The sequence below is a fragment of the Chondrus crispus genome, genomic scaffold (genome assembly GCF_000350225.1).
Source record: "Chondrus crispus Stackhouse genomic scaffold, scaffold_249, whole genome shotgun sequence".
NCBI lineage: Eukaryota > Rhodophyta > Florideophyceae > Gigartinales > Gigartinaceae > Chondrus > Chondrus crispus.
The window spans coordinates 126,789-149,076 of NW_005179127.1; the positions used below are offsets into that span (position 1 = coordinate 126,789).

At 52.1% G+C, this 22,288-nt stretch overlaps 4 protein-coding genes; 2 read left to right on the forward strand and 2 right to left on the reverse strand.

Annotated features, from left to right (window-relative positions):
- Positions 1-9,974: 9,974 nt before the first annotated feature.
- CHC_T00004781001 (hypothetical protein) lies at positions 9,975-10,220 on the forward strand. Its single transcript, XM_005716159.1, has one exon. The coding sequence runs from the start codon at positions 9,975-9,977 to the stop codon at positions 10,218-10,220; it is 246 nt and encodes an 81-aa protein (XP_005716216.1).
- A 14-nt stretch (positions 10,221-10,234) lies between these two features.
- Positions 10,235-10,480, forward strand: CHC_T00004782001 (hypothetical protein). Its single transcript, XM_005716160.1, has one exon. It carries the CDS (start codon positions 10,235-10,237, stop codon positions 10,478-10,480), a length of 246 nt encoding a protein of 81 aa, XP_005716217.1.
- A 5,943-nt stretch (positions 10,481-16,423) lies between these two features.
- On the reverse strand, positions 16,424-17,217 carry CHC_T00004783001 (hypothetical protein). XM_005716161.1 is given in 2 exon segments: positions 16,424-16,518; positions 16,519-17,217. The coding sequence occupies 1 exon segment, from the start codon at positions 17,215-17,217 to the stop codon at positions 16,519-16,521; it is 699 nt and encodes a 232-aa protein (XP_005716218.1). The 3' UTR covers positions 16,424-16,518.
- An 847-nt stretch (positions 17,218-18,064) lies between these two features.
- CHC_T00004784001 (hypothetical protein) lies at positions 18,065-19,672 on the reverse strand. Its single transcript, XM_005716162.1, has one exon. The coding sequence runs from the start codon at positions 19,670-19,672 to the stop codon at positions 18,065-18,067; it is 1,608 nt and encodes a 535-aa protein (XP_005716219.1).
- Positions 19,673-22,288: the final 2,616 nt, after the last annotated feature.

Genomic DNA, 22,288 nt, shown 5'->3' on the forward strand with positions numbered 1-22,288 from the left:
TCCGCCCTGTGGACCAGGCGACAGATCGGGGCGGTGCGTCTTCACGACGGTGAGCTCTTGACGGAGGGCAGCAAGCTCCTCTGTCACGGACGCGATCTATTTTTTCAGAGGGTTGGTCGCCTCCTTGACTCTAGCATAGATCCACCTGCCAGGACGTGGTTAATACGCCTTCAAGGGCAGAGAGTCGATCGCGGCGGCTTGTACCTCGGCTTGTGCCGCGATAGTTTCCTCAATAAAAGTCTTGAGGTTTTCTCGCAGCGCCCACAGTTGCGCTGCGAGCTTCTCCGCTACAGGATTGAGCGTGAATCGTTCGGCTTCTCGGAGGGTCTCGCGGCAGCTCCGAATGATCCACGCCGCAACTGCCGAAGGGAGGTATCGCGGACGGGTCACACGGGACTATTCGGACCCGGATACCACAGCCTTGAGCTTGTTGAAACGTTTTCAAACAGAGGAAGAACACCTCGGACCGAAAACGATAAGGGATAAGGGACACTCCGTAGACTTGTAGGTCGGGAGACCAAAATGTCGTGCACTGAGGGGGAAAGGTGGGATCCCCCTCGGGCAGAGCTCGCGCGTTCGGGGGAGCGTTGAGGAGTTATCGGGAGACCACCCATAAGGGACCGGTACGGGGCCGGGCGCGATGCGCCGTAGGGAATTAAAGGGTAAAAGTAAAATAGAGGACACGGCCAGGAGGGGCGGAGCGGTAAGGACATGCTGGCGCGCGTAGGGACTGTAGGGAACCGGGGACGCGCGCGGTAGAGGTAGGTGGGAACTGAGCGAAGTAGAACGCAATGCCCTCAAGGATATTTGCGACACCGACCAAGCAGATCAAATCGATAAGCCCCGCCGACAGGCGGAACAGCACGGCGCGCTTACCGACCGGTTCGTCGCGCCTCGCCAGAAGTCGCGAGTTCGGGCACTTTGTGAAGAACGGCATGCCCTCACGGGCAGCGTGCAGGAAGCACAAGAGCGCTATGAACGCCCATTCGGAGAGCACAATTGCGAGCACCAAGACGCGCGTTCGCTACGTTTCCACGGACTCCGCTCAGCCGAGCAACAACCAATGCGCCGCGACGTACGCCATGGCGCTTGGGGTTGGTACGCACAGGTACTCCGGTGCCTCGACTGTCGACCAGTTCGACGACAGCGGGGGGGGACATACCGCACCGCGCTGCGATGGGCACCGTGAAAAACTCGGTGTTGTGCCACATGTGGAAGAGACCCTCCACTCGGCGCCAGCGCAGCCAGCTCTCGCGTGCCGCGGCTTCACCCCACTGCACTCGGTTCACGACGCTGTACTAGCTGTCGAAGGAAGGCGAGAAGTCCACTAAGCGAATGTTGAGCGCGATGCCTTCGTAGTAGCGGTACCGGCCGAAGAGGTTGAGTGGCGAGACGTGATACTTCTCCTCGCTCTCGAAACGGACAAAAATCAAGTCACTGCCCGTTGCGGCAGGCATCCCACACGGAACGCGGGGCCACCGCGACTTCTACGAGGTCGCTCCATTCTCCTCTGCCGCAACACTGTGTCCGGACGGAGTGTTGATCGTGCGTACCATTGGAATGGCTGCGAACCGCGCCGCGTCTGACAAGTTCCGTTGGACGTACTCGTGACCATGATCGGAGGTTTGCGACCAGCGGCGCATCCGCAGAAGCGGCGACGGTTGTGGTCCATCAAGGAGGCAGGCCAAATCGACCGCACGGGGTTTACGCCGCTGCGCAGCCAAGCCGGGGTACTGGGGGCGGTGAAGGCTGCGACGAGGTCGCCCCTCGTTCGGCCCGCGGAAGCGCTGCGATACTCTACGGCGCCGCATACGGAGTCTCGGAATCGACCCTTGGGGTCGCTGTGCCCGCAGCGGGCAGCAGCGACATGGGAGGCGGCGGTTGTTCCACGGGAAGCCCCGGGTCCGCCTCAACCGGTGTTGCAGCCGCGCCCGCGAGGGGCAGCGGCGAGGACTGTGTTTCTTAGATACCCGGCGGCGGCGAACCGGCCGCTACGGACAGATCAATTGGCGCCTGCGCGGGCCCTGCCCCAACAGTGGCCGGCCCCAGCGCGTCGCGAAGGCGCCGCCGCGGTTGGAAGGCGGGACTGGCTGGCGTGGCCGCCGGACCCCGGTTCGGGCTCAACGGCTGGCTGTAGGCGCGTGAAGCGATGTCATCGTGACCGTCCTTCGGTGTTCGAGCGAAGAGTTGTTGGAGAGGAATGTCTTCGTCGTCGTCCGGAGAAAGTCTCGGAGTTCGCAGGAGGGCGTTGGAGGAGAATTGGGGGTCAGTTTAGTTCGCGTGGGAGGAATCGGAACACTCGCACTCCGAATCGGATGAGGCGGCGGCGTAATGTACCGCCAGCTCGTGGACTATCTAGGAGGCGTGATCGTTCGCGCAGAGGGGTTTCTGCCCCTGCATCGCGCTCAATTGAGGGAAATGTCAGGAATGGACCGCGCAGTCGAATGGGAGGTCGCTACGGGAACGTAGCGAAATCTAAGGAAGGGTGTCTGTAGTATAACGACCGGCGCGCGCACGGAGGTTATCAACCTGGCGGTCGTGTACGGTGCACACGTGGGCGGGCGTGCCCACTTCTAGGGAGCGCGCGCGTGTTCCAACCCGTCCTGGCGTGGCGCACGTGTGCAGTAGCACGCGTGTCGTCCGTGTGATAGTCTAAGCGTGTTACGCATTCGCGTAAGCACACGTGTCTTCCGTGCGGTAGTCTGTAAGCATCACGCGTGTACGGCAGTACACACGTGTAGTAGCAGCGTCCGTGCGATAGTAGTAATTATGGCGCTAGGTTTTTAATTGTCACAGTACCCGGCACGCAGTAGGCGGCAGGTACCGTACTGGGACAGGTTTCCGAGGCGTCCTTCTGAGGGGATAAAACCTGAAAGCCGCCTCGACCAGTGAACTGGGGCAAGACCACCTCGGTCCCTTTCGCGCCTATATATGACCGTTCGGTAAGTCTATCCGCGCGCTGGCTTCTAAACCGTACTGGTGGCGCCCGTTCACGTACCACGGGAAGACTGCGCATAACCGGCCAGTGAGTCTCTCCCTTTTCGCGAGTTCGCCCGTATCGGATCTATTCGCACCGCGCGTCCGCGTCTAGTGCTCCCTGTACGAAGCCCCGCCTCTCACCCAACCCAGGATGGAGAGGCGTTATTCCACACTGATGGCCTTGGCAACTCCGTTCCGATCCAGTTTAAGTCTCAAAAGTCCAAGAGAGTCGTCCATTCGGCGAAGGCTGGCGAAGTTCTTGCATTCACCGATCTCTTTGATGTTACATCCAGCCTTTCTGCTAAGATGGGAGACATATACTGCCGTCAGATTCCCGTTCAAGTATTTAGAGATTCGAAGTCTCTCTTTGACGTGATTTCAAAACGCACCTGAAGGTCGGAGAAGCGGGCCGTGCTCGATATCTCTGCCAATCGCGAAGGGTTTCGTGACAAAGCCATGTCTGACATCATATTCGTCCGCGGCCAAATCGATGTCTTAAACAGCGCTACAACATGTTGGCACTTCTGTCTTACCATCTGTGCAAGCCGAGCAGTGGATAGTCAGAGATCGGCGCCTTTTTCTTGTCCCCCTTTACTCCCTACCCGTGTGAAAACCAGTATTAGTGGCATCATTGTTTTCTGAGCCCGACCGAGTCAAAGACATATTTTGCAGACTATCCATCGCGTCGTTGACTATTTCTACAATTTGTAACGCCCAGCAGCTGTTGTTCAGTTGTAACACGTGTACACTGCGTACGAGTGGGATTTTGATCTCGATCCGGGATAGAGATCCCGATCCATATGCTTTGCTAACGCACTGATGTGGCTAGCACCACCTCCAATGCATCAGGGCAATGCAATTCGAATCACCTTCGTTCATTAATGCAAGTGAGCATTTGGCCCGCTAGAATGGTCGTGGCCCCGATTTGGACCCGACGCCATGGGCATTCCAAAAGCCTCTTTTCCGCGTGGGTATGAAGCAGCAACGAGTAGTGTCGCCGCAAATAAACGAAGGCACGCGAGCACGCACGGAGCGACTCAGTGTGGCCATAATTTCCCTGCTTTGCCTTTTTCTACTCCTTCTATGCTTCCCCTCTCTCTCCCTCTCTCTGAGACCCTTATTCTAGATACTTGAGCTTTCACTCCTCCGCATTACGAGCGGCAGCTCAGGACCCGGTAGGCGCTACAAATTACATCCGACTCCTTCTCCACCTCCACCTGTGGCATCTAGGTGCCATCTGGTTCCATTTCGGATAGGATCCCTTTCTGGTGCTATTTGGTTCTATTTCGGATAGCATCCCTTTCTCGATACTCCCTTTTACTTGTGTTCGTTTTTAGAGTTCTTCCTTTTATGGCATCTTTGCCTCTGTCTCAAGTTTCGCCAAGGATTTGTAGTATCTGTTGTGCCAGCATTTAAGTTGACTCACTACTCACTTAACAGAGAGTCAGAGGACTACACTCTCGACTATCTTTTCTTCGTGCAGAAGCCAAAGTGATCACTTCGCAAGCAAGTTCGTCTACCTGAATGCACAAACTTTACTGTGCTTCCACCACGGCCGAGAGCCGGCAAGGTGGACAGGACTTGTTTACTCCAATCTCGCACCCTGAGTTCCGTCAGCTTAGTCAGAAGCACATTCTTGTCTTCCTTCGTGAGCGAGAGAGCTACTTTCTGCGAATCAAAGATGCTGTTATTAGTGGTGGAACATACATAGAACCCATAAGCCTCAAGGCCTCGGTGGACTCTGGTTTACTCAAATTGCTCATCGAGCTTGACGAATTTGGACATGAAGTTACTGATTTGGACGAGCTCACCAACTAAATACTTCTAAATTGGCTAGAGAATCGGCAAAGGAATACTTTCGAATGCTTGACTTTGGAGCAGTTGGAGCACATAGTTGTGTCACATGTACGTATCAATTTGAAAGAACCTGACGCACAGCTAAGGGTAATCCGTCTTTTCGCTGATTACGAAACGCTGCTACGTTCCCGCAAGTGGGATAAGTTAATAGAAGAAAACCCGAAGGTGGCTATATCACACCTGGTACAATTGCTAAAAACGCAGCCTTTGCGCGTCAAGATCGATAATGATCTTCAGCTATCAAAAAGGAAACTACGAAAAGACTGGAAAGGGTTCTACAAGTATGTCGCCCAACAAGCTGTCTTTTGTGAATCTTTTGCGCCTGCCCGCCATTCTACTTCTGTCGGAAAATCATCTACAATTGATCGCCTCAATCCGCGTACGAACCACTATAGCACGGTGAAGTCCGGACCTTCCAAGTCCCCTGGATCTGAAACCACAACGAAATCTGGATTGTTTACAAACACAGTACCCTCTCTTCGTTTCTCAAAATCTTCTTCCCAATTTTCCACAAACAGGCAGAATCGCTCTGCGAGCACTGCCCCTGGTAATGCTATGGAACTCCCTCGATGTCTTAACGTCTATGTGTGTAATGAACATCATTTCGTGAAGAACTGTCGCAAGACCAGTACGGACGAAGCAAAACATTTGCTCAAGGCATTTCACGAAAAAAACTGTGCTACACGCTCAATAAGAGTGCTCTGTGTCCCATGAGACTCTCCGGCACCAGTTTCGGCTGTAAATGGGCGATACACAGCAACTTTATCTGACTCAGTGCCTATCGTTATTAATGGTGACTACGGGGCTGACCACTTTGCTTTATCCAACGATCATTTAAAACGATGTGCTTCAGAACGAATCTTTGTTCAAGTCTTGCCCCTAAAAGAACCGATTCCAATGCAATTGGCTCTAGATAAAGGTACAGAAGCGAAACCACGCACGTTCTATGCTAAGGCAAAATCTCGGGTCTCTACCACCATTCAGCTGGCCTCGGGCCCACTTCGTCTCCGAAACTTGGAGTACCTTGCTTTTGACGAGCATATGTCTGAAGTCATCCTGGCCCGGCCTGTCCTGCAAACCATCGGCTTTGATTTAGACAAGCATCTTTCGGCTGTTAGATCACAGTTCCATGACACGGACTTCTCACACGTCGGTTTTTCGCCGGGCGTCTACGATACCTCTACTGTTGAACCTCCCACCACTCCTGGCCATCTCTCTCGATTGCTATTCTCGAACTCCCGCAATCCCCCTGACACTGTAGGCTACGATTCCAGGTCCGAACCTGGGTTTTACGGTGACTACATGGTACAGGATGATTTAACGGACGACGAAGACGAAGTTCGTACAGGGGTGCATGTGGACACCGAATTGCAATCTGACCTCGAGGATATGCTTTCCGCAGCAAAATCCGCTGGACTACCTGACTCACTCCACGTCGGTCTACGTCAGCTTGTTCTACAGTACCGCGATATTTTCCGCAACAAAATGGGATCGGATCCGCCTGCCAATGTACCGCCAATGATTATTCGCCTCAAATCTGATGCAAAGCCTGTTCGCGTCAAACTACGCCTCTACTCACCACCACAAGCTGCCTTCCTGCGCAAGAAGGTCGACGAGTTGCTGTACCTCGGCCTCATTTATCGAAACAATACCTCGCAGTGATGTTGTGAGCGACGGACTGACTTGGCAGTTAAGCACTCAGAGGCGAAATTCTTGCGATCTTGCCATCAACTTTATTTGTTCGCAACTTCAACTATGCATTATCTAGACTACAGTTCCACGTAAAACCCACCTAAAATCGTAGAACAGTCAACACAGTGGCCACATTGGCGGGGACCATGACAGTAAGACAAACTAGAATCAGATTATACATTTCGAGTGCACACAACAGACATAGTGTACAATTAGTGGAGCGAGGACCATGGACACGAGGTGCATCGAGATGGCTCCGAGGACCAATTTCTCCACAGAAAATATTTCTCGACGCAATTGCAGGTGTGAGGACATCTACATCAATTACAATCAGAGTCAGTGGGCCTCTGCTCCTCTTATTGTGCCGAAGCCAGGGCCGGGGTTGTTTCGATTTACTGTGGACTTACGCCCAGTTAATGATCAGACCGAACCTGCAGTTTGGCCAATGCCCAACATAGACAGCGCGTTGTCCCAGATTCCTGGAGCCACATGTATCGCGTCTCTGGATTTCTGTCATGGGTATTGGCAGCTGCCACTCGATCGAGCCTCTCAGGAATGCCAGAGCTTCATTTGTCCTGATGGTGTCTACTCTCCTACACGTGTGTTGCATGGGCAAACCAACGCTGTGGCGTATTATCAAAGCAGCATCCAGGCTTTGTGCACGCCTTTGCCAGAGTTTTTGTTGCAATGGCTCGACGACATACTCGCACATTCAAGCTCACCCGGTGAGCTTATCTCACTGTTAGCTCGCTTCATTGCGATCTGCCGACAGTGCGTCCAGAAGCTGCATTCCCGCAAGTGTCGTTTGTTTTTACGTGAGGTGAACTGGTGCGGCCGACTTCTTTCCAAGGACGGTATTCGTTTAGAACCGCGTCGTTTATCCGCACTACTCGAAATCACAGAACCATCTACCGGTGCCAATCTGCAGCAATTCGTCTGTGCGGCGAATTGGATGCGTTCCGCCATCCCTACGTTCAACGAGTTAATTGAACATTTTTCTTCCTTGCTGGAGGAGGTGTACAGCAAGACGGGCAAGCAGACTCGCAAATCTGTCTCTGGCATTTCTCTCTCCTCCACTTCCTGGGGTGTTTCCCACCGCGCATGCTTTTAATGCTTTGAAGGAAGCCCTGCACCATGCCGCAATCCTGGCCCATCCAGATGAAAGTAAGCTTTTATGCCTCTTTACGCACGCATCTGATAAGCACTGGGCTGCTGTTCTTACCCAGATACCCCCAGAGGACAAAGACCTTCCATGTATCGATCAACGCCATCAGCCTCTTTCTTTCCTTTCCGGATCCTTCCGTAAGAGTGCTGCTAGCTGGTCTACGCCTGAGAAGGAGAGATTCGCAATAGTAGCAGCAGCTACTCGGTTGGACTACATGCTACTGCGGCAGTCCGGGTTCTGGCTCTTCACCGACCACCAAATCCTTACGTTCACTTTCAACCTAATTGCTGTGAACCCGAACATAGCTAAGCGTGTTGCCAGCAATATTGAGCGTTGGTCGATGAAGTTGGCTGCCTTTAGATACCACATTGTGCACATCACTGGAGAGGAAAATGTATGGGCTGATTTACTTTCCCGGTGGGGCGCAACTGTGTTCGCACGTCCCCCCCCCGAAGATCAGTTCCTTGTTGCTTGTCCCCGTCGCTCCTGCTCTTGACCCAGAATTCAAGTGGCCTTCTCACCGCGAGCTACTACGCTTGCAAACTGAAACTCTGAAGACACTCGGCGATTTGGAAGGGGATATCCCTCCCGTACAAAAAATGAACAAGGTTTACGAATTAACAACACATTTGCAGTGTGGATTCCCACGAAAGCTACCGACATGCAGCTTCGAATCTGTATCATTGGTCATTGCGGCCGTAGTGGCCACCGCGGGGCTGACACAACCTTTGCAAACATTCAGCGTCATTTTTATTGGAAGAATATGAGGTCTGACATTTCCGTCTTCTGCAACACATGCTTGCACTGCTTGGCTACTGTTGGCGGCAATCGAGTTCCCAGACCCCTTGCCCATGCCGTTCATTCTGAAAAGGCAAACGAACTCATACATTTCGACTTTTTGTATCTTGGTGAATGTGGCGCCGCAACGCCCTATTGCCTGATCATCAAGGATGATGCGACTTCCTTTGTATGGCTTGAACCCTGCGCTTCTGCAGATGCAGAGTCAGTTGTTGATGTCTTACTCCGCTGGTTTTCGTCGTTCGGTGTGGCATTGACCTGGGTTTCTGATCAAGGCTCTCATTTCAAAAACAAAGTCATTGACTCCCTCAATCGCCAGTTGCATGCATAGCATCATTTTACCACTCCGTACAATCCTCAGTCAAATGGTACAGTGGAGTCTGTAGTGCAATTTGCCTGTCAGGCCGGAACCAGGGCCAACGGTCCAGCGACAACACAACCATCAAACAACAACCAACAAGAGTTGCCGACGGCACAGCCCTACGGAGTGTCCGATTCTCCTTTTCCATTTAAGTGGGGTTTCGGCCCACAGTAGCTCAAGTCCCTGATACGGGGGGCAAAACGAAGAGGCCCGCCCCGGGAGGAATGGTGGTAGAGTCTTGTACAGGCAGTTGCTCGGCGAGTTCGGGGCGGTGATTAGGAAGCCGGGCCCGGTGGGTCGTAAAGCCAATGCTCGCGGAGCGCCTGTTACACCTTATACCCTTGAGGAGGTCTTCGACGGAGGCATCGCAACGCAGCCCGACGGGAATTAGCAAACACGTAGCAGCGCTACACCTCCGTACTGCCCGATGGCAAAGTACCCACACCAGAATGGTGGCAACCTGTATCCGATGGAACCAACACTGTCCTGTATACACAACAGGACCTTCGAGGAAGACGTCTTCGCAGCAGCCTCCGTCGGTGGACGTAAACAAGTAGCAGCGCTACACCCACGTGACGCCCGATGGCCAAGACACCTACACCGGTCCTGTCGCAACCAAAGCCGATGGCACCAACAACAAACAAAAGAACCAACACAAGAGCCCGATGACTCCAGTCGTCACAATGCGGATCGAAATCAGGCACTGTGGAACCAACACAAGATATGGGAATAGAAATAGAGATAGAAATAGAAAAGGATAGGTGAAATAAAGGAAAAGGAAAGGGAACCCCGGAGCGCAAAGGATAACGTAATCTGTGGTAAAAGGGAGCGTCTTAGGACAGACGGACTTCGACCAAGGTGATATTCAACTCTGGCAACTCGCGTTGTCTTTATTGACTTGGTCGGACAAAGGGCTAAGTTATATAGAGCCCCGCCGGGGCGAGTACAGTAGCTCCCGGCTCTAGATTCTAGATCTAATTAGTAAATAAATTAAATAATTAAAATAATCGTGCGCTTCGTCGCACACGTGTGTCCCCCAAACCCGGACTACAGTATCCAATTTTTTTCCTTTTTCACTTCTTTTCACCCCCCTTTTCAGGTGCGTATTGCACTACAGAGTCTATGTGCAAGGAAGTTCTCCGCGCCGTAAGAGCCCTCCTGTCCGAATTTCGCCTCAAGAAAACCGAGTGGCCGTCAGTCATTCGGATCGTCCAGAGCGTTCTAAGCCACTCCTCCCGTCCTAGTCTCGGAAAAAAGCGCCTGTCACTGCTTTCGCTGATCTCCCTGCCGATAACCCGCTTCGTACGCTTCTACCCCTTCAACCCGCCGAACCGTCAACATTGGCGTTTATCAAAGCTCAGCAGTTGATGCGAATTGGCTACATGACCCAATCCCTTGCCAACCTTCACCGACATGTTTCGGAGAGTCGCACACGGAAGCACCAGAACGAGCTCGATCGCCACAAAAAACGTACAGGTATTCGTCAGGCTAATTTTGAGGTCGGCGATTTGGTTCTCGTGGCTGCTCGTGAATCACACTCAGGAAGCAACTCGACGTCAAGTGGACGGGCCCGCGACGTGTCACTCTCTGTGATTCTCAGCTTGTATTTGAGGTTGAGGACCTCCTGAATGAAACTCGTTCTTTGTTACACGCTAACAGGCTTAAGTTTTACGCAGATTCCCGACTCGCTATCACGGAAACATTCCAGATAACATCGACCACGACGAGACGCATTACTATACAGTGATCAAGCTTCTTGGTTTGCGATACAACCAAGACCTCAAGCAGTTTGAAGTTCAGTGCGCGTGGCGTGGCTTCGCGCAGGAGGAGCTTACTTGGAAGCCCTTTCAGCATATGCCGGAAGACATTCCGGAAATGCTGGATAAGTTCCTTCAAGGCCATTCTAATCAGAAACTTGTGGACGCAGCTCGAGCAAGCTGACCTGCTCCTCTGAAGAGCGGATTGTGGCATCTAGGTGCCATCTGGTTCCATTTCGGATAGCATCCCCTTCTGGTGCTATTTGGTTCTATTTCGGATAGCATCCCTTTCTGGATTATCCCTTTTACTTGTGACCGTTTTTAGAGTTCTTCCTTTTATGGCATCTTTGCCTCTGTCTCACGTTTAGTCAAGACTTTGTAGTATCTGTTGTGCCAGCATTTAAGTTGACTCACTACTCACTAAACAGAGAGTCAGAGGACTACACTCTCGACTATCTTTTCTTCGTGCAGAAGCCAAACCACCCACCTTCAGATGTCTGCGCGGATTGGACTGGGGTTGTGCCATTAGGATCGGAATGACCCATTGTGACTTGAGGCTAAGGGTTGGGGGTGCCGAGTAAAATGTGTGTGGGGGGGGGGGGGGGGAGTGGATCGGATCTGAACGTCATGAACGCATGGGTTTCGGAACGACGTCTGAAACTAGAGTTGGACGCCGCCAAAGCGTGATGCGGTTTAGCATGGATACGTCTTACACGTGGACACGTGCGTATGTTACGATACCAAGTGACAAGGAGGGAGGTATAGCACTATATAGAGAGAAGCACTACTAAAGTAGGCACTATTGGATGACCCCCCATTGTACTGTATCACTGATGACTTCTGGGACTCCAAAGATGTGCAACCTTCACATTCAGATTAACCGTGGTACACAGATCAGTACCCTGAAGAAGTTCAGCCCTGGCACGGTCTCGACTGTTCTCGCTCCTGTCGATCCAGCCATGGCTGCAGCCAATATCAAAGCGTCTTTCAAGAGTAATTCTCAGATTTGAAGGGACATCCACTTCCAGTCCTTTAGTCTCATTATCCGCAGCCTGCAAGTAAACCCACGTGCGCTGTTCCCTGTTCTACCAGTGACCGACACTGTTTCCCTTGTAACGGCTTGTTTGTGTGTCGAGGTCCGGGGGTGTGCATCATTCGTTCGTCTTCCATCCCTCAATCACATTTCCTGTGCACTCAATGTTGACAGAGTAAACATATTTCGCTGTTGGGAAATTTCCTTGGAAGCTTTGGGCGTCTATCTGGTTTGCTTCGACAAGGACTTCGCGCATTTCGGGTTTTCAACGGAGACGGCGTGTGTTCTTCTTCACTTATGCGCTGTGGTCGGGAGATAATGTTCCTGCGGGAACACGAGTCGTCATCCCCGGCGGCCATCATTTTTGACGCATTCTCAAGCAGGAAAACTGCAAACTTTAGCCTCTCACAATTACTCTTGTTGTGCTTCAAATGCGATAGGAGCATAGAACGACAAGGCCTGTGATGTTCCCTATGCTGAAGCGATGCTAATCCCAGCTATATCCGCACCAAATAGCCCCGCTCCTCACATGCGATGAACATGGGATTCGTAGTTAAGACGAAACATCGCAAATTCGTGTCGCTCATCGACAGGAACATTTTCAAGACCTATTCCAGAAGCATCTTCTGTAAGCTCGGGACGTCTTCCCCGGCTGCCACGTCATCTATCCACTTAGAGATGAGGTTGATGCAGAATTCATTATCGATGCAATTCACTGCCGTCTCGAAGTCTGCCTTTCTCAAATTCAAGTCAGACGAATAAATCGCAAACCAAGCTGGCTCGATATTCTTGATCTCATTCAAAAACTCTTTCCGCAGTTCAGTCTGTTCGTACTGAAGAAGATGTTGCACGTACACCTCGTTAATCTCGCTGTCCTCGGCCAGCCCGTTTTCGTCCATTGCGTATGTGCTTCTATTTGGCATCTCCATTCGTTCTCTTCCCCGAAGAAAGTATGGAATTTGACATACCCTCCATAACGGTAATGCAGACACGCATTCCCAGTCAATAATTGCAGTAAGATTCCCGTCCTCATCAACCATGATGTTCTGTTGAGAGAGGTCATCATGAAAGAGGGCTGTTTCTGATGTTCAGACTATTGTCGAACCTGACGAAAAACCTAAACGCAGTCGAAAGGGGGAATACTGTTCTGCTGTGCTTTGATTCACTGCCAATGTTTGGACTGATAGAGTTTACCGTTCACCTCCTTGTTCCTACCGCACTCAGGCCTACTTGGTGACTGAGTACAGAGGAATTCTCGGGGGGGGATCTACCGCTAAGTGTTTTTTGTAGAGTTACCTAAAAGCCTTATATATCCGATATCCATGCAATTTGGTTTTCCGTTCCAGAGCCTCGTAGCACTGTCCAGTTGCCCGAAATGCCTTCCAGCTATCCGTTTGCTTCTTATGCTACCCGTCTGCAGCTGGATCGAGTGGCATGGCGTTGTTCTCCCTCTGCCGTTACACTTGGGATCCACATATGATTCATTGCTGTCGGTACTGTAGTCCAACAATGTATGTATCTCCCTGAATCAATAAAAACCTCGTAAGTTATCTATTATGTCGCCCCTTGTGGTTGCTCCCAACAAAGTACAGACATGGTGCGTCAAACGACAGTTTCTTCCACTTCATGGTTTAGGTTGAATTTAAAAATTGAAGGGAGAAGCGAGGCAAGTCTTCGCTCCAGTATAGCGACCTGCTCCGCCATATCAATATCATCTTCATCTCTCGACGTTTCAATAATGTCCTTGCTTTCGTGACGGTGCACAAGCAACCGGGCGTGTAGCCAACTTCGGCTTGAACGAAATGGACCTCGGGGGAAGTCTTGGGTTGAGCGATCATCCCAAAAGAATTCATTCGACACAATTCGGCCGACTCGAAACTTTGTCTGGTCAACAGCGTCATCTCAGGACGTGGCGGAGTGATAAAGGTTCCCTATGCCTTGGATTCGGGCACGGAATAGCTGGACAAAATGAAGTGCAATACGCTTTACCAAAGCCCGCTTGCTTTCTAGCGGTAGTGATTCCAGTGTTGCCTTAGCGGTTTTCCAGGCATGTGCTCTAGGACCATCCATTCGAAACGAAGAGCATTGTCGTTTGAAGCGTCAAATGCAATGACAGTGGGGACGCGGGCATCTGTGTTTTGCTGGATAAAGTCGAGGGTTGCTGCCTCGCTTTGTGTCTTACGACGGGGATCAACTGGAAGTGTGACTCGCATAATGTACTCGGCATCATCATGTTGTACTTTGTACACCTTATTGAATCCCCCTTGAGCCAAAAATGTGACGATGCAAGCTTGGGATTGACCAAGTACGTCTTTTACGATATCCTTGATCGCATCAATTGAAGGTTCTTGAGTCCATCTGGGCTCGGCGCCAAATATGGTCTTTCCCCACTCAAGTCCATACTGCGCGTGTGGTGGCATGAGATCGGGAGATCAGGGCGGTGAGGCCTGCAGAGGGCCAAATTGCCACTGAAGAGCGGACTTAACCGAATTGACCTGGTAGTGCTACAGTAGTAAGGAACGGCCTGGTTGCTGCGACGGGGAGGTGGGCGAATGCACAACAGCGAGGGGTACAGTACCAAGGTACCGTTGGTACTACATACTGTAGCCAATCTGAGGCTGCAGTGGACAGGGCTGTCCAGCGCATGAAACAGATGTGCGAGTCGACAATTCTCTGTTCAGCTAGACGTATTGTATTCCCGGTGGTCGCCAGCTCACTATCAGCGCTTGTTGAAAGGTGTGGGAGGGTGGGCTGGGGAGTTCGTGTCTTGTGTCTATCCGACCGTTGTCCTCATATGAAGTCACGTTTCGACATCCTTTCTTGCCTTGCGCTTCCTCGACAAGAAGGAGAAAGATCCCCTCGCCACCCTACTCGATTTTTGACATGTGGAAGGAAAGAGATTAGTGAGAACTTCATGTTCTTGAAGTTCGTCTTTAGAAATATCTGGAAAAGAAGCTTTCTCAAACCAGCTTAAAATCGCATGTCATAAAACTTGGAAACGAAAAACGCCACTTTCAAAAAGGTGACTGGGAACACAATCTGCACCACATTCCTGGGTGAGAAGTAATAAGAGATAAGACAACAGAAAGCTGCAGTGAAACTGTACAGAAAATCAAGACACCACCCTTGTACCCAAACCAATACTGTACAGAAATCAATGTAATATTTCAATAGTGCACTGACATGTGCATCAGATGCACATGCCAGTGCACTATTGAAATATTACATGCACTGCATCTGCCGGATGTAGCACTATTCGGGAGATGTCGACCGCACTTCTAATGCAATCTCACAGGGCCAATTGCCCACTGTGACCTGACCTTACCGTAATTGGCGGGCCCATAGTGTGAGTTGGGTTGACCACACGCCGGTCCTGCTCAGAGATGGCACGGACGGTCCTTGGACGGTCTTGTGCGAGTCATTGCGGCATAACACCCACCCAGCTCACGGCCCTGATCACACGACATCCAACGCGAGCCAAAGTCGGGGCGTTCCTTCGAAGCCTGACCAAAGCACCCCCACACGTCATGCCACATCGCCGTCATCGTGGTATTGTTCGAAGCTTACAACGTATCGCGGTCACATCACGCCCTCCGAACAAACGCTTGCTAGTCCGAAGGTAGCCCCACCACTAGCCTTGAATATAGTGTGCCTGAGAGTTGAGAACACTCCGTTCCCTCGACACCGGCTTTAGGAGCCACGTTCTAGTATCAGGGGATTCCGTTCAGCGCGGAGGACGAAGCTTCATGCTCCCTATCTGGCCATTCGATTCGAAAAAGCCTTCGAGAATCACGCAGCCAGAGGAAAGTACCTTGAGCACAGGTGCACAACCCCTTCACAACAACCTTTCTCTGCGAAAGACTTAGTACTCGTTTACTGCTCTCCCCCGTCGCAAGATGCACATAGTAAATAACACCATCACCACGAGTTACGACGGCTCGCTCACCATTCCCGTCCGTCGCAAACGCAAAAAATGTCCCCGAAAACGTGCAAAACTCCCTCCCCCTCCACTGCGCACTCGTCAACTTCCAAACACAACTCGCCTTGTTCTTACAAAACGTGTATCTTATAAGCAACCCGCTCCACCATGCGACGATAATGTCTCCATCCCTCGTGAACCGTATTTGCGTGAGACGGTCACATAAGTCGATGCGATCTGGCACACCAATCACAACAGAAGCATCCGCATCCAAGCTACCCCACAAAGCGATCTGGCCTGCCATGGAACCTACAGCGACGGCGCCTCTCTCAGAGACATCGACGGCGACGCAAGGGTGGCTGTCGGATCCGAGTAGGAGTTGTAGGGCAGTTGCCTTTCGACTGGCAAGGCGGGACACGAAAACGCCGTCGAATCCAGCGACGGCGGCCATGGCTGTGCCATCTAACAGTCGAGTGACGGATAGATCTGTGGGTTCGACGTGAAGTCGGGTCGGGCAGGACACGGTGATTTTTGCAGAGGCGTCTGTGAATATTAGGAATTGGTTGAGAATGGTGGCGAAGAGGTCCTGGGTGCCGGCGGCGTGGGCTTTGACGGGGAGATGGGACGCGGGGAAGGCGAAGGCGGAGTCTGGTGTGGAGAGATGATAGGAAGTGGCGGCCAGTTGGGAGACGTTGGAAGAAGTTGGAGTGGAAGCAAGGGCGTTGCGCATGCCGACGGCGGGAGCGGGAGGGTCTGGTAGGCCCATCACAAAAGGTCAGAAGGTCGGTCGTGGGTAACGGCTGAGAGCAGCTGGTCTACATGACCGGGATGGAGGCAGTTGGAATGCGAGAGAAATGTGGGCTGGTGCGAGTGGTATGTTTTACATTGGCGATGGTGGCACGCCAGGAAATGATTTTGAATCAAAACTCCGGATGAGCACTGCTGTATGACGCACAACTAGAATGAGAAAAGCGTGCCCTTGGCTGCTCTATGGTAGATGCAACTACTAATTGTTCGACTAAGTGGACGAAGCTGCCGGGAATAGACACGGAGAGTTGCCGCAGCGCTCAACGCTTCAGGACTCGACAACGGATGCGTTTCCCCCCTGGAAGACCGCGTCCCGTGACGAATGCACACCTCCATCTCTACCGGGGGAAAATAAAAACGGACAGATGAGAAGACTATCGCCGCCCTGCGTGGATGGCGGCCATTTGCTGCTTGTGTGAGATCTTCTTTTTGGAATGCTTGACGGTCCTCTCCGCGGCGGCGGCAAGGCGGTTGAGAACGGGCAAGGTTTGCGGGCGAGCGGAGGTAAATGAGGGGAAAGGGGTGTTGGCGGCAAAGCCGGCAAGGCTGATATGTGGGGTAGACATGCTGAGAAAGAGAGATGGGGAGTTGGGGTTGGAGGAGGAAGCGGGAGGAAGAAAGCGGGAGGAGGAAGGCCGGGGACGACGATGGGCAGGACATATAAATACAGAGCGGGCATCGGGTGGCGGGTGAAAGGTCAATCAGGATAGAATGCGTAACCAATGGACTGAGAGTTGGAGACACGCCACCCGGAGATGGGAGCTGGATGCGAGCGTTGTCACCACAAGAGCAAATGTGGTACGGTAAATGTTGTCTGGGAAGGCGGATGGATGGTTGGGTGCGCGACATCCCGCCATTCCAAAGCACTGCGACAAATGCACCATATCTTGGTCCAACCATCGCTGCCCGCAACCATCGCTGCCCGCACTTGCGAGCACATCAGTCTTCGCCTGAAGACCCATAAACGTACCCTTGCAGCAGACTCTACAATATCTTAAGGCTTAATGCTGCAATCAGTAGGGGGACAAGGTCAAAATCTTTCGGTGTCAGGGGGGGACACAAATGGTCCCTGCTCCCTTGTGGTTGGTTGTCTATATTACGTTTCCTAAAAAATGGTCATGCTCATTAAAGAAATAAACAATCGACTTAAAATTAATCTTGTTCTCCAACTTCCTGTAATGCTCCTTGCAATTCTAAAAGATTTAAACCCCATTCAAATAAGCAAGAATTGCGTTAACACATGCACATGCAAAGCCGTGGAAATGTGCTTACAGCTACAAGTAGCACACGTTGGAGAAAGGAACGATGCAGAACGACGTTAAATTAATGTCGTGATCGCGTGATTGCGTGATTGCATGATTGCCAATCACGATGAATGGAATGGCCCTCACAGCCTCAAGCCACTTACTTCGTCACTACCCGCGATTTCGGGTTGTTTTTTCATTTTTGCTTTTTGCTTGTTTATTCATGCAGAAACTGAGAAACTTCATGATTCTTCATGAAGAAACGACTTTAGACAATGGGAGACACTGCATGGAGATGGGCTACAGGGACCCTAGGAAGGCATGGGGGATCTCGATTTCGATGGTTGATCGCGATTATCGGTGGGTCGCCTGAAGAAGGCCGAAGTGGTGATTTTTTCATTTTGCAGCATTATCTGGCAGTTTTTGCGCGCAATTGCGCGCAAAAACATGATTCAATGAAATCGCGGGTCACTACCCATGCCCTCGCTACTACCCATGCCCTCGCTACTACCCCCCTTGCCCTCGCTACTACCCCCCTTGCCCGCAGCCATATCTTCCACAAATGCCACTCTCCGAACCCCGCTCCCATCGTCCAGTGCCGTGCAAGTCAGCCCCGCTGCGTCCCGGATGTCCAACCTCTCCATCATCTTTGCTGCCAAGCTACTATAGGTCACGGGCACCCCTTCCGTCCTCGTCCGCCTCTTCATCAAAGATAATGCTGCCGCTCCGGCTCCCGTCAGGGCGACCAGCACGCAAAGCACCACCAAAGCCCAAGAACTCACCTCAGCCCGCTCAGGCCCACGAACAGGTTCTTGACTCTCCACCCTCAAAACGTCCCTTCTCTCCAGTTGTGTGATACCATACAGCGTCGCCCCGCTAAACGTTCGTATCGCCGGCGAGAGCGCTAGCGACATCGTCGCGTACGTCAACCTTCCCCTTGTTCCATACGAAACGGCAAAGGTCTTGATCGCCGCCAGGTGGTCTCCGTCCATGGCCTCGCCTCGGTCATCATCGAGATCCGGAAGGAATTTTGCCCGGAAAACCCCATCCCAGCCAAAGACTCGAAGACGGTCGCCAGCCTCCATCTCGCGCAGCTTTCCGTCATACGTAGAAAGTACCATGAATCCCGGTACGATGAAGCGGTAGTCCTGACCGTCAGTGAGGTAGCAATACACATGCGGGCTATCTTTAGGATCTAACAGGTCAGCGTTACGGTCCACGGTGCACACCCCGGAAACGGATTTAACAAAGTCCCCCTGGTTATAATAGCCCTGAGACAAATCTAGTTCGCCAGAGACTTGCATATCCACATCTTCGTCGCGAAAACCGAGATTAACATCGAGAATTTCATTGACGGTGAGGTTGGCGAATGCAAAACTGAACGGTTCCTCAACGTCGTCCAAACCCGAATAGGACACGTCAAAAAGGACTGCCGGAAGTTTGGGCTTGAACTCGCCGTCATCAGCACATGTGGGCTTGGCACTGAAAAACAAGGCCGAGTCGTTGCGGACGAACTCGTCTGTTATGAAGCCTGCGGATGCATAAATGCGAAGGCGGTGTTTCTCTTGCCTTTGAACGCAGGCGGTCTGCAAGCGCGCAAGCCTGTCGATCCATCGGCGGGGCGAGACGCCTTGCATTGAACGGGAGGCGGTCAGAGTGGGTGGGGGCATCTCCTGGGAGGTAGTTATTTCGAGGGGGGGAAGGTTCTTGAGCTCCTGAGTGCTGGAAAAGCCAAACTCTACAGAAATAAGGAAGGCGTTGAGGAGGATGACGATAACCCATGGGAAAAAAAAGTGGAAGAGTTTGCGCTCGCGAAGGCGATAGGGGACGTGGAAGAATGTGATTAGTCCGTCAGCGATTTGGACGTTTTCGCCGCGTCGGAGACGGTTTTTGGCGATGAGGGAGGATAAGCCTTCGATACAGTAGTGGAGAAGCTTGATGATGAGATACTCGATGACGAGAAAGCGGAGGACGTTGGCGACGGGGGTGCTGAAGGGAAGTTGGACCATGGTTGGGGATGGTGTGGGAGATGATACGAAAGAAGGGGGGTGGGTGGACATTGCGAAGAGGCAATGGTGGAGGGGAATGTTACTGAGGGTTTGAGCGGACGCGGAAGAGGAGTACGAGGTGTTGATAGGCAAGTATCGCAGCGCTACTCATGATGTGGGCAGGGAAGATAGAATCGAAATTCGGCGGCTCGTTTTGATAAATGTGTCCGTAAATTGACGAGGCTGGAGAAGCAGATGCTCGACAGCAGTCGGCTCGACAGCAGTCGGTTGACAGCAGTCGGTTGACAGCAGTCGGTTGACAGCAGTCTGTCGCACAACAAGTGCTGTGGACTGTGGCACACGGAAAGAGGGAAAGGAGAGGTGTGTGCAATAAGTCTGATAGGTGGGTTGGCACATGGATACTATAGTATGATGGCAAAGACGTTGCTTACTGTAGCAAGTTGGTCAGACGGAGGCCCTTGCCATTTACAATAGGATATAAGGCTGGTACCTTCGAGGGTACATCACTGCCAGAACACCGCCCTGTCTTTAAATATAGTTAATCCACTTCGATAGCGATGGATGAAAAGAGACGTTGCTTCCGGCCGCAGGAGCGAACACTGGATACGACGGTATGTCCAGTATCATACTGGACATACCGTATCCAGTGCTCGCCACCATGATGGTACAGTACGAGCGAGTACTGTGCCAACAATCAGGAGGGGGATCTTTCCCCGCTACGCCTTCCCATTGGCTCAATATCAAGCTCAAGCCCGCCCCTCATCCTCCTGCCTGCCTCATCTGCTGTAACCGGTTAAAGTTTACACCGGCTACAGTGCGCGAAATTGAAATACAGGGGGGTATCTCAATAGTGCCTTCTTTAGTAGTGCCTCCCTCAATTTAGTGCTATGGCTCCCCCTCTGGCACAAGTTATCATAAGCCCACATGTGTATCATCTGGCATGGTTCAGTGTTACGATATGGAGGTGCAACGGCTGGAAAATATGGCGACGAGTACTCCGTACTCAAAGAATTGAAGTTCTACGTTTTTAGTTGTGTTTTACGGGCTTTTTGTGCTTGCTTGTGCTTTGTTCCCAACTATATGTATCTCAGCTTCCTTTATATAGTGGTATCCCTCCCATAGTGCCATAGCTAGAGGTATGTCACGGTATAGCACTATATCCTAGGAGGCACTGTATGTCGATACTCTCCATGTTTAATTGACCTGGCGAATGCCCAAGTCTTTGCCCTGAGATTAACTTGGCAATAAGATGGTGATTATTTTAAGGGTGAAATCCATTGGGGTGTGCGGAAGACTTCGAAAAAGTCTAATAAAAGCTCCTTAGTTCGAAGATGAGCCCGGTATTGTCCATTTGGGCCATTGTGATCTGGTCAGGACCACATCAGAACCACTTACAGCAATTTGGGCCGGACCGGCCTGACCCACCTGGACCACCCGGGCCCGACGCGAGCACCAGGATTTGGCGCCGGCGGGTGTGCACTTGCCTTCTGACGGACCGCAAGGACAGACTGTCCGCATTACAGTCTGTCACACGCGGTACTTAGACCCACGAGACGGCGACGACGAGTAAAGACAGAACCATGAGGATTACGATTCATCAGGTTATGGCCCGCTTCGCTTCACTGCTCAACACACCGAACATCGAATAACAAACTGGATCGCGCTTACCCCAAGCACCCAGGACCGGCACGCACCCGCCGCAGCCAACCCCCAGTGCAACACCAAGCCGGAACGGAAACGCCCAACACAAGGCAGCCCCGTCCCGAATCCTCATCAATCCCACCCACACTGCCTCCCGCAGACCTCCTCTACATCCCACCGCAACACCCACGCGCCCACTCCAATCCCACAATCATGGACCGCCGTGACATCCCCAAACTCGAACCGTCGAATTACGGTCCCTGGCTCATCGCGCTCCGATCAGCCGCATACACACACGACGCCATTGATCACCTCGAAGGCAACCCGCCCACCCCCGACGATGATCAAGACCTACACACACACACGATAGCGAAACACACGCTTATCGGCAAGATGATCGCGACCATCTCCGCAGACATCCTCAACCTGTTGCTAATGCCCGACGAGCAGCCCACCCCGTACGACATCCTACAAAAGCTCACAGTTCACCTCGACACCACAAATGCCAGCGACCACATTTATCTCAAGCAACTGACAGAGCAGTGTCAAATCGAGGAAGGTCAGACTGTATACGAATACGTCAAACGCCACGAAACTATCCGAGCACAAATGATCGCCGCCCGGTTCCCCGACATATCCAACCCATCCACCACAGTGGACTACATGATAGACGGCCTGAAAAAGAACCCCAACACAGCACAAATAGGTCTCCAGCTGCTCTCCCTCCAACTGAAGAACATCAAAGACTTCGTGCACAAGTACAACAGGATCGACAACTATCGTCTCGCCATCCAACCAAGCAACCCTTGGCAAACAGCAACACCCGCACACCCCAAATACAACCGCACACCGAGACAACGTGCACCCCGTCACACCACACGACACCCCATGGCATACCACCCCAACGCCTGTCGACACCACATCTCCAAAGGTTTCCGGCGCCTGCAGCACTCCGACGCCGAGTGCCGCGATCCGACACACCCGCGACACCAGAAAGCCTCGCGCAAGAAAGCGTTTCCCAAAGCC

Excerpts from the sequence above, each read along its gene's own strand:
- CHC_T00004781001 (XM_005716159.1), top strand. The coding sequence starts at position 9,975 with ATGTGCAAGGAAGTTCTCCGCGCCGTAAGAGCCCTCCTGTCCGAATTT.
- CHC_T00004782001 (XM_005716160.1), top strand. The coding sequence starts at position 10,235 with ATGACCCAATCCCTTGCCAACCTTCACCGACATGTTTCGGAGAGTCGC.
- CHC_T00004783001 (XM_005716161.1), bottom strand. The coding sequence starts at position 17,217 with ATGTCGCGCACCCAACCATCCATCCGCCTTCCCAGACAACATTTACCG.
- CHC_T00004784001 (XM_005716162.1), bottom strand. The coding sequence starts at position 19,672 with ATGTCCACCCACCCCCCTTCTTTCGTATCATCTCCCACACCATCCCCA.